General features: G+C 37.2%; 1 protein-coding gene across 1 annotated transcript in view; it reads right to left on the bottom strand.

Annotated features, from left to right (window-relative positions):
* Positions 1-12,594, bottom strand: part of XPO4 (exportin 4) — a 70,849-nt gene that overhangs the window by 7,146 nt on the left and 51,109 nt on the right. The window contains exons 11-16 of the mRNA XM_015814403.1: positions 9,207-9,349; positions 8,953-9,095; positions 8,051-8,228; positions 6,161-6,320; positions 5,118-5,287; positions 3,628-3,802 (exon numbers count right to left, since the gene is read on the bottom strand). Of these exons, the coding sequence (XP_015669889.1) occupies positions 3,628-3,802; positions 5,118-5,287; positions 6,161-6,320; positions 8,051-8,228; positions 8,953-9,095; positions 9,207-9,349 (969 nt within the window). The remainder of the gene's footprint in view (positions 1-3,627; positions 3,803-5,117; positions 5,288-6,160; positions 6,321-8,050; positions 8,229-8,952; positions 9,096-9,206; positions 9,350-12,594) is intronic.

The following is a 12,594-nucleotide window of genomic DNA, read 5'->3' on the forward strand; positions in this document are numbered from 1 at the left end:
AAGGAAGTATACTGTAGCTTTCCTGCAGAAGCTAAAGATCCAGACAAAAATATTTTGACCCAAAGATTTTTCATGTAAATACACTTAACTTGGATAACAGTACTTTTTTATATATAACACAACCTAGAAGTTTAGGATTGATCACAGAAGTATTGCTTCAGTTCTAAATAGGTTGGCAATGGCAGTTTCTAAATATGCTAAATAAATAAGTAAATAATTTATTTCTTGTTTGAATAGTATATATAAAACATACCCGGCCAAATGCTAAAGGAATACCCATTTTGAAAAAGCAGTACGAATGTAAAATTTTAAGCAAAAAAATAAAAATAGAAATGCTGAGCTATCCCGTTGCATAGTCTAAGTGACTCTGGGCGGGTAATAAACAAAAGCTATAAAACAAAAATACAATTACAAACAGGGTTAAAAAATAGAATAAAAACAAGTTAAAAGGCAACTTAAAAGGCAGAGGGGGAGCGTCTTCAAATTGATTTTAAAGAGCAAGGTGTTTTAACAGGTAGTAAATGTCCATAGCAAAATGTCTATGGAAATTCTCAACTATCCAGGTCAGGGGTAGGCAACCTTGGCTCTTTTATGACTCGTGGACTTCAACTCCCAGAATTCCTGAGCCAGCTGACTCAGGAATTCTGGGAGTTGAAGTCCACGAGTCATAAAAGAGCCAAGGTTGCCTACCCCTGATCCAGGTCATGGTTGTCTTAAAGGTGCTTTTTTCAAAAGGCAACTGGACTTTCTTATTTTTTCCCCCTTTTTTTTCCTTCAGTCGGAAATGAAGAAGCTTCTTGCATGAGAAGTGAAAGGTTTTCAAGAAAACAAAAAGAAAAAAAAAACTAAGAGTCCAGTTGCCTTTGAAAAAGCATCTTTGGGACATCCACAGTAAAATTGGATTGTAAAATGCTACCGGGCTAGTGGGATTATTCTAAACAATTGTGGAAGAGATGTGTGGGAGAAACTGAGTCACAACAGAACAGCTGTCTATGGGAGTGGTAGAGGAGTCATATCATTTTTTGCTCTTTTAAAACATCACGAGCGCCCTAGGCCTCCAAAACCTGATAAGTGTGGTTCAAATTCTTTTATGTTGACTTGTCCCTATCTGGTTTTGTATAATATTTTGTTTGCCAAAAGAGCTCATTATCCATTGTAAAATTTTACAACTAGCTGTTTCTGGCTCAAGAATATAAGCCTTTGTTTTTTGCAGCTACATTTTTAAACACATGCCTCATACTATTTTGAAGAGTCATTTTTGAAAAGCTTCCTTGAAGAAGAAAGGGGAATTGTTGATTAAGAAATATTACGTGCTTAAATCCTGGAGGACAACGGAACGTGTCTATAGCTAAAATGAAGAAAAAAAGGTGAAAACTATTTTTTTTTCAAAGTATTGCTCTATTTTTTTTAGTTTACTGTATATCTGTTTTCTTTTCTCTACACATGTGTGAGTGTTCACATGCATGTGTTTATGCAGAAGAGTTATGTTTGGCAAAACGAGGCCTTTGCTAAACAGCTAAAGCAGGGGAACAAAAGAGATGGAGAATATGGATGAAGTGCATCCTTTCCGATCCATTCAGTTTTCCCCTTGCAGCAGCCACGGCCTTGTATTAATGGTTCACAGTCCTCTAGAACAGGGGTGTCAAACTCAATTTCATTGAGGGCCGCATCAGTATTGTGGTTGCCCTCAGGGGGGCTGGGTGGGTGTGGCCAGGGTGGGTGCGGCCTACTGGGTAGGCGTGGATTGGCTCCCGGCTGGCCTGGGCCAGGGCCAAGGCAGTGGGGGTCATTCCCTCACTGTTTCCAGGATGGCTTTGTGGGCCACATGAAACCACTTTGCGGGCCGCATCTGGCCCCCGGGCCTTGTATTTGACATGTCTGCTCTAGAACATGTGACTGCTTTGCTAGACCCTGTAGAATGATCGTTCTGGAAGTTGAAGTCAATGCATCTTAAAGTTGCAGAGGTTGAGAAATAAGGATGCAGATGAATGACCCAGTGGAGACAGGAGCAGCCTTGAGAGAAAATGATGGGTATTCAATGGGCTCTTTTATTTAAATAAGTTTCTTTTTCTGCGTACAAAAAAAGTTTCTAAAATATGCAAAATCAATAAATATAATATGCAAAATCAATAAATAAATCAAAATCAATAAATATAACTAAGGGACATTGCACAAAATGAAAAAGAGGGAAAAATAAAATAAAAAGGAAAGTCAGAGATAAGTTATTATGGTTACATTTCATTTATTTAATATTTGTTATTCTAAATCCAGAACATTTTTTCATGGAATTTTATGAAACTTTGGTAGCACAATGCCCAACATTAGAACTTTAATTTTCAACAATAAAAATAAAAGCATGAATATCAAGAATGACTTATAAAGTATTTAAATATATTAATTAAGTCAACAATACAATTATTGTTGCATTCAAATTATAAGAATTAGTATTACTGCAGTTCAAAATAATATATCCCATAATTCCCCAGTCCAGAATCAAAAATAAAGTTGACAACAGATTTCTTTCCTTATTCCTGAGTAACTAATTTCTGGTAATAAATGATAAGAAAATATATAGAAAAGTATTCTATTTTGAGAGTATACAGCTATACACTACCAATATATTTTGTATGCATACATTTAACCTCTGCATATGCAAAAAGTGTTCATTCATTTTAACGTTAAGTAACAGTACACTGCTTATAGATTACCTAAAAAACTTTGTGAAATAAGCTACATTGCAAATAATAATGTAGCATTAGATATATTGAGAACCAGTTCACTGTAGCGGTTAAGTCCCAAAGGTGCTTTTTCAAGAGGCAACTGGGCTTTCTTGTTTTTCTTTAAAGATGTTTTGCTTCTTATGCAAGAAGCTTCTTCAACTCTGACTGGATGGTGGAGAATGGAAGGATTTATATTCCTTGCAGACAGCTGGTCATTTGCATTCTTTTAGAGAGTCGTTGAGGCCACTTGGAGGTTTATCTGTGTCCTCAAGGTCACCTAAGTAGTGCAAATGGGTGTGTAAACTGGAGATAGATGATGTCATATCCTTCCCCCTCTGTTGACTCTCTAAAATAATGCAACTGACCAGCTGTCTGCAAGGAATATAAATCCTTTCATTCCCCACCATCTAGTCAGAGCTGAAGAAGCTTCTTGGATGAGGAGCGAAATGTCTTCAAAGAAAAACAAGAAATCTAGTTGCCTCTTGAAAAAGCACCTTTGGGACAACCATGACCTGGATGACTGAGAATCTCCACAGACATATAGCGGTTAAGATATCAGGCTAGAAACCAGGAATCCTGCCTTAGGCCCAAAGGCAGCTGGGTGACGTTGGGCCAGTCACTTTCTTTCAGCCTTAGGAAGAAGGCAATGGCAAATTACTTCTGAAACATCTTGTCAAGAAAACTGCAAGGACAAGTTCAGGCAGTCATCAAGAATCAAAAACTGACTCAAAGGCATGCACACATTCCCAAATAATACAATGCTAGTGAGTAATTGATGCTCTATTTGTTTTAAATATAAAATAAGTTAAAGGATTTTTTTTAAGTCAACAAGAAAAACAAATCAAGACTATGGAATGCCAAACTCTCACTTGCTGATCCCAATTTTTGAAACAGAGATTGTACTTACTTCTGTCCAGTACTGTTGTTTGGTATCTCCATCCATATGAGCAAAACCTCCAAGAACTAAGGCTTTCATTAATGTACGTTGCACTGAACTGGATAGAATGTGAAGAGGGGGATTCCGTCTGGCAAACTGTTTTGCTAAGTTCCACCAGTTTTCACACTGAATTACTAAATTTGCCCTTACGGAAAGACATTGAAACACAATAAATAACAATGCAATAGCCTGGAACAGTGAAATAAAAGCAGCTTTCTTCCAGATAAAAAATTAAACAGACTCTTAACAAATGAATAATACTCTAATAACGTGGTGTGTGCTGGCACTAGTATTAAGAGTCATCATCAAAACTCTTTCCCTTTGATTTGTTCATGAATAGAAATAGGACAAGAATAATTTATGTCTTGCCCACAATATTCTTCTTTTGGGAAATTAAACCTGAACTAGCTATAGCAGCTATTCTGTACTTATATACGTATAAGCACAGGTTAAAAGGGACATTTATAAGTGAGCTTTGGAAGTGCCATTTCTATTTGATAATATGAAGCGATCGGTTTCTGGAAGAAGTTAACAGTAAACTGAGGCTCAGCAAATTGTCTTTTTAATTCTTAGTGTTGATCAGATCAAAGCAATTATTACAATCATGTTCCATGCCTTGGAAATAAGTATGGTATCTTAACAATGGTAGCTTAGCACTTGACTCATCAAGCTTCTGAAAAGAATCATTTTGTAAATGAGGTATGAGTTCCAGCCCTTAAATAACAGGTAGTCCTCAACTTATGGCCAGTTTTTTAAAGATCTTTTGAAATTACGACTGGCCTGGAACAAGTGCAAGTGTTGCAATGTCATGTGGTCACATGACTATTTGTGACTTTTTTCTAGTTTCCACCCATTTGGAAAATGGGTTGCTCTTATGATGGTGCGGCATTCACTTAATGACCTCTGCAAAAATGTTGTAACACTGGGTCCAGTCAGGTGGGATCTCAACTTACAACTGACTTATGATTGGAAATCCAGCCCCAATTGCTTTTGTAAGTCAAGGACTACCTGCAATACAGTTCGTTCAAGCAATATCAACTTATTGGCTAGTAAAAACACTTCCAACCATTTTAATCTCTATTTACCTCAATGTATGCCTAAAACTCTTTTGAAGTAGTTCAAACATGTATCTTTACAACATACTTTTGATGGGCAGGCAATCTATATTGTGAATGTATCCCAGATGCACGCTGGTTATGTGATCTGTCCTCAAAAGATACAAATTTGGAATTTTAAACTCTATTAAATTTAACATATGTACTTTCTACTTAATCCCACTCAACCCATGAAAAATAAATATAAAAATATTTCATCTATCTGCCTTTCAGATAGATGGAACTAGGTAGTTGTTTCAGTGCTATTAATGCTTCCTCACAGCTACAATATATATATATATTCTCAGTTGGGATTCTTAGAAAGGCATTTATTTTTTCATCTAGGAGTATAGCTTTTAGGCTTACCTCTCTCTCCTTTCTACCAAAGTTACTAGTAGCTGCACAGTGTCATTGGCAAGATCTTGCTCAGAACTCCACACTGCAAGATTGCTGATTACTTTTTCTAAAAGGTAGCCCACAATCCATTGGGCACCCTCAGTGTCAGCACCAAATGCGGTGTTGAATGGCAAGCTTATCTAAAAAAAAAGTTAACATTTATGAATGCCATAGAATGTAGTACAGTATATTGATAAGAACATGGTCTGATGTCTAAGCTTTCTTTTGTTTATACCTTATATTTGATCTGTGAATTGTAAGTTAAAAATACATGTCTGTTTTGTTCAAAAATGCATTAGGAATAAAATAAGTGAAGGCACATACAGATTTAATAGCTAGATCCATTATGGCACGGGTCCCCAATCCCCAGGCCACAGACCAGCACCAGTTGGCAGCCCGCCAGGAACCGGGCTACCCAAGTGAGAGAAGCCCCATTGCAAGTGCAGGATCCAGGCAGCGAATAAAATCATGCCCCCCCCGGTCCACAGAAAAACTGCCCTACATGGAACTGGTCCCTGGCACCCAAAAGGTTGGGGTCAGCTACATTATGGTGTTTCTGCATACATGCACCTAGTAATTTTAGAGGAATATAGCTGGTCCACACATGCAGCAGAAGCGGATGAGAAATCATAAAAATGGTGTGCTATTTTGAATATTTTCCCCATATATAAATTCCCTAAAAGCCTTCTAGTTTATTATTTATAAGGAATATCACAAAAGCATACCAAAGAATAATTGTCCCACTGTACTGTATAACAAGACTTTTTTTTGTTTCATTTTCTTCTCCTTTCATTGTACTTTTAGATCAGATCATACTTATTTAAGTACTGCAATGAATAAGCTCATGCTGTTCGTTGCAAAATCTCGGAATTTAGAATTTAGAATAGAATAGAGCTGGAAGTGACCTTGGAGGTCTTCTAGTCCATCCCCCTGTTTAAGCAGGAGACCTTATTCATGCTTTAAGAAATTTGAAATTAAATGTAAAAATGTCCACAAGTTTAAAATTGTTTTACCTGGTCATATAGTTTTTCATCTACGAGGAGATAGGTTTTTGCCCAGCGTTTGAGGAACCACACAATATCTTTTCCCATTTGCGGGCTCAGAAGGTGCGTAAGATCTGCTCTTATTGCTCGAGACTCCACTTCCGAAACTCTTAGAACAGAAGACAATAACCTGAAGAAAATTAAAGATACTGTGACTTTCCCCTAGCACTCACTGATGTTGATTTATGCTTAAACACACAAAACCCTTAGTTTTTTTAGGTTTTGTCAGCTTCACCATTTCTTCAAACAGATAACATTGTTTTCTGTTTGGAATACTAAGTTTTCCAAGTATTCACTTTTTTAACCACTGAATTCCAACTTTATTATTATTTATTATTATTATATACTGCCCATTCTTTACCTTCGAGGCTAATATGAAAATCCTCAATTGTTAATTTAGAAATCTCAGGTTAGTGTTGCAGGAAGAACTATTTCTCCAAGATTAATACAACAAGCCTGCTTATAGAGTATTTGAAATTTTTATTGAGACTTTATACCAGTTAATATTATAACTCTTCAGCCCAAGACTAGTTTAATATTGCTGAAGAGTTTTCCAAGACACAGCACTGATTTTCAGTTATTTAATCCCTGAAGGAGCATGTTAGCCCAAAGAAAACAGTCTCTTCAGAGGACAGTTATCTTGAAGAAAAGGAACCCCAAAGTGCAAGATTACTTCCTATTTACATACTCTGAGGCAGCCCAGTTGGGATAGATTTTTAACTCATAAACCTGGGGAACTCTAACCAAATAGAAGGCAGTGCTGGGCTGGTAGTTTGATACCTTAGAAATTCATTTCTTAGTATTCACTAAAATATATGTCTGCAGCAACCACCATATAACTTCTATTTAGTCAATACATGTATGCATGAAAGAACTACTGAAAAACTAGCTATCCTGCTATGAAAAGTGGCTTATAAGTATTCTGGAAATGCAGAGAGTCTGTGGTATACTGGCTCAAATTTATCTTCTAAACAGTCAAAGTATTTATTGCCATTTCCTTAAAATTTAAGAACTCTATGTCCATCTCTCCTTAATTTTAGCAGCTTGATCTTCAGATCTGCAGAAAATACTTATTCCTGCCAATATTTACAATATTACAGACCATGTATGGACTCAATGTAGCAGTTGTATTATAGCAAATAATAGAGACCATACCCATATTAATAAAGACATTTTTTTGTCTTATAAAACATTTTTTTAAAAAACAAATGGATACTAAAAATTTAATTCAATATACTATGCTTCCTTATTGTGAGGTATTAGAAACAGGTATTCCTCTTTTAACAGAGTAAAACCCTTTAAAATACTCTCCTCAAAGTGCTCTGAATTTTTACTCAAAGACAAATTACTTGAGAATTTTAACTTTATTGACTTAGAAAGTATTCTGTGACTTCATACTGGCTTACAAAATTGAATATGTTCTGGCAAATATATTTTGAATAGCTAATTCTGCCTTGCTCTAAGATATTTATTTTGATTTAAAGATGCACCCATGTCACATGCCTGTAAACATGTTCACAACAACTCATTTCATTTTCATTTAATAAGCAATGTACTTCCTTTGTCTGACACACAGCCCTCCATAAGTGGTGTTTGTGTTATTCTTGCACCAACCCCCCCCCCGCCCCAAATTTTACTTATACCATAGTGCATCGTAAAGTTTGCTTAAAGCAAAAAACCTTAACTATTAAGGGTTTTTTCCTCAGTCACTACACCTTAATTCTACAAAAAGCCTATTTAACTTTCTTTCACCAGTTCTGATATTCACATTGTTATCATGGATTAATAATTTACAATGATAGCCCTATCTGGTTCTGATTTACGGTTCAATATTTGGCATTAAAATACTAAATTAATTACCTAATAACAGAATCGGTTCTGTTGTACCCTGGAATGGAAGAGGCCTTTTCTCCTGGAGATCCAAGAATTTGAAGCGTTGTATTGATGTCAACCTCAGTTGAATGCTTAATGGAATACTCCATTATTTCTGGAGGTATTAGCGGAGTCTCTCCCTGAGTATCATTAGCTAAGAGGTAGCCTTAAAATTAAAAGCAAACAAACAAAAAAAGAAAGTAGTGACCTCAGGTTACCTAGCCTAAATTAAATACTGCTTTAAGGGCCATCAAAAAGATGCTGAGAGAATTGGCATCAATATTTGGCTAAATTCTATGATATGCTTAAAATAAAACTTGCATTTATGTTACATAGTTCAATTTGGCTTTGTATTGGATTTCTACATGTCAGAATAAAGTCTATAAGCAGCTACAATTACTAGGGAGAAAGTAGCAAATAAAATTAAATCCACCTTAAATTCCATAACAAATATAATTTTAAAATAATACATCTCCTATGTTGGCCATCATGTCACTAATACTTTTTAAAAGTTTTTTGTATTTGCAGCCTAGGCTAGACAGAACCTCTTCAAAAAAAAAAATCCTGTAAGACTGGCAGTTCTAACCAATTAACTCCTTCCAGAGGGAATATATAATAGCTAAAAATGCAGAGGAAGGTCTGAGAGAAATTACACAAATTTAAAGATCAAAACAATGTGTTGAGGGGGGAGGCATGAAGAAAACCACCACACTCATACAAGGCCATTTTTTCCTGACTTGAGTGTTGTGAAAATAAGGGTGCATCTATGTGTGTAAACTACACATACACAATTGATAGAAGAGCTAGTTTGTAATAGATTTGACAAAGGAACCTCCATTTTTAATGGAATCATCTCAATTGCCCTGCATGCACAGAAGCCTTCTACTCACCTGTGACTAGAATAAGCCAATGAATATCCTCATACAAGTCATCAAGCACTTTACTGTCAATGGAGCTCGATCCAGCTGAACTTATTAATTGCTGATGCCTTTGTAACTGGCCATGAAGCCTTGTCACTCTGTCTTCTAACAAACTGACGGGAAACATTAAATACGTTTATTGGGTTTTTTTTCCCCACAATGAAGATGCAATGAATGAAAATAGCAAAGGCGATGTCGTACGATATAAATGACTTGAGCTATACCTGATAAGAAGAGGTATACAGTGTTCGGCAGCAATTCTTCCTAACATGCCTATGCTGGCCAGCTGATCAGAAAATTGTTCTCTGTCATCCTCCTGCAACTCACTTATCTCTTCCTCCTCCCTGGAAGCTACACCATTGGCAGTCTGAATTGGAAAGAGAATGCAAGCCTGTCACATTCTAAAAACTGATTTTCTAGAATTTGTTAATATTTTAAATAAAATAGATTAAAAACTGACCCATCATAAGCAAATTTAAGGTAATATGTCCTGGTGTTATTCAAGGTGAAAAAGCACAAATGTAGAAAAATATATACTGTAGATTTGCAGCTACTGCATGTCTCTTCTTTCTCTTTTTGCACAGTAACTGTGAGAGGGACCTTGGAGTTCTAGTGGACGATCACTTGACTATGAGCCAGCAGTGTGCAGCAGCAAACAAAAAAGCTAATACAATCCTGGGTTGTATAAACAGAGGCATAGAATCAAGATCACGCGAAGTGTTAGTACCGCTTTACAAAGCCGTAGTAAGACCACACCTGGAATACTGCAGTCAGTTTTGGTCACCATATCACAAAAAAGATGTTGAGAGTTTGGAAAAAAATTCAGAGAACAGCAACTAAGATGATCAAAGGCCTGGAGGCTAAAACATACGAAGAACGGCTGCAGGACTTGGGTTTCGCTAGTCTAAAGAAAAGAAGAAATAGGGGTGACATGATAGCAGTGTTCCAGTATCTGAGGGGCTGCCACATGGCAGAGGGGGTCAGGTTGTTCACCCGAGCACCAGAGGGAAGGATGAGAAACAATGGTTGAAAACTGAGCAAGGAGAGAAGCAACTTGGAATTAAGGAGAAATTTCCTGACAGTGCGGACAATCAACCAGTGGAACAGCTTACCCCCAGAAATCGTGGGCACTCCATCACTAGAGATTCTTAAGAAGAGACTAGACCATCACCTGTCTGAGATAGTATAGGTTCTCCAAGGTCCCTTCCAGCTCTATTCTATTCTATTCTATTCTATTCTATTCTATTCTATTCTATTCTATTCTATTCTATTCTATTCTATTCTATTCTATTCTATTCTATTCTATTCTAATCAAAAATACAGGACTGCTTTATTGGATAGGACCAAAAGCACACCCAATTCAGCATTCCAATCCCACAGGGGCAAACCAGCTATCTGTGGAAAACCCTAAAATAGATTCTTCTGATCATGTTTCTTAATAATTAGCATACATATTGTTTAAGAGATGAGAGATAATAAATAGCCATAATGATTAAAAGTACAGGCTTTCTTCTCCATGAAACAGTCTATCTTGGTTTTAAAGCAGTCTAAGTTGGCCCTCATTATACTTTGTGGAAGAAAATTCTGAAGTTACATAAAAATGTATGATGACAATCCTGCGATGTGAAGCTTCCTTCCTACTGGTAGTTATTATAGCTGAAGGTCCTAGTTCATGCTCATTTTTGTCTGTAAAAATCAAGCTGAAATTCTGCTCAACTATATATAGGTGTATATATAGGGGGAGCAGGGGGAAATTGTTGACTGAGATCAGCTTAATCCAATTCTTAAAAAAATGGGAGTCACTTCCTTCCTTCCAATGTTATTACAAGCATCAATTCTCCAAACATTTTACAGCATTTAGAACAAAGAGGTTGCATCATCTCTGTGGTGGAACTAATAACTAACAAACCATGAGAACACGGAGCACAGAGCAAAAGAGTTAAGGGAGGAAACAGGATCATTATAGAAAGTATTCTTGAATCCAGGGAAGGGAGAAACATGAGAAACAAAATTCAAAAGAACCTAATTATACTACATATAGGTCATGCAGGAAAATCAGTTTGGTAAGCTTTTAGAATTCTGTATAGGTCTTTCCAGAAATCCAAGTGGGTTTTGCTTTCTACGTTTGTCAGCTTCACACGTTTGACATTAAACTTGTAAGCTCCCTTATTCTCTCCCATTAAAGAGGATTGGGCCCTGTGTTCAGAATCTAGACATGACTTCTGTCCTCAAGGTACCTCATTGGCTGATCAAATGGCAGAGGTGCTCCATTATAGAAAATTCAGGAGGAAGAGCTACAGTTTGGAAAGTGCAGTTATTACAGTATTTTGGCAAGGATTTACAAGGAGCAGCCCCACAGGCTGCTATGCAGATACTTATATTATGTTCCTATGCAGGTTTGCCAATGAAGTTGTGGGTGAAGGGGGAGCCAGGACCAATTCCTTACTTTCCCTATTCAGTTCAACTGGGCAGAATTCCCTACAGACCAGACCAAAATGGCATTTGAAAGAAAGAGTGGGCAGATCAGCAGTACCACTCATTGAAATCAACATACTATATGAGATATCTATTAAAATTGTATGTAGATATTCACAGCTGCTTTTGATGAGTCCACCTAGAGCACGGGTGTCAAACTCGCTGCGTCACGTGACATTCGCGACATATCGTGACTTTTTTTGCATTGCCGAAGCTGGGGTGGGTGCGGCCTCCGTATGATGCAACTGGCCCATGGGCCGGTAGTTTGACACCCCTGACCTAGAGAGTGATCACCAATTGGGAGATTAATAAATTATGACCTGGTAGATGCCAAATACGTGACTACACAGCAGATTTTCAGCTGTATGTGCTAGGACCATGTGGTAGAATAATTTTGCCCCAATCAACCAGCTTTGAGAAGGTCTCTCCTATTAACTGAAGATCAATTAGTATGACAAAGCACACCTTAGATCTTGGAAGAATTAGTTCAACATTGAGACATAGAGGAAATAACCCTTTCTTCAACCTTCCCTTCCCCAAAATCGCCTCCTTGGATTCCTAGGTGTGAAGCCCAAGGAAAAAAAGGGACAATGAAGAGAACTACATTTGTAATAGAGAAACAAAAGGAGACCTTAGATTGTTTTTAACCTCCCTAAGCTTCCATGCTCTGAATTGGCTGTCAAGTATCACACCTGTATAGTTTTAGGACACCTCGCAAGTAAATACCTGCAAACCTTGACTTTGGGAAATTTTGCAGAAGCCCCTCTCAAGAGCTTAGCTGGATTAACCCCCCCCTCCCCATCTGTTACAATTAAGAAGAGCTCCCATATCCGACACCAGGCAAATGCATTTTATACTGTCCTTAGGCTTTGCACCTCCACAGACTCAGAAACCCATCAGCTTTTGGATTCTGGGATGTCAATTTCATAGATGGTGCTATTGTGTGGAAGTTGGGCTTGCACATATAACCAGTAGTAAGCCAATGATAGTGAGCTTATCAATGCCAGATCAAGAACATGAATTTAATTTGGATGGAGGGACATAGATATTTAACAGACTTAAATATTCATAATATCAAGTTTCACGCCATTGTAACTTTTGGTCTCACAGTGATATCTCTGTGCTCCCAAACACAAC

This window comes from Protobothrops mucrosquamatus, unplaced genomic scaffold (assembly GCF_001527695.2).
Source record: "Protobothrops mucrosquamatus isolate PMUCROS unplaced genomic scaffold, P.Mucros_1.0 scaffold249, whole genome shotgun sequence".
NCBI classification, from domain to species: Eukaryota; Metazoa; Chordata; class Lepidosauria; order Squamata; family Viperidae; genus Protobothrops; species Protobothrops mucrosquamatus.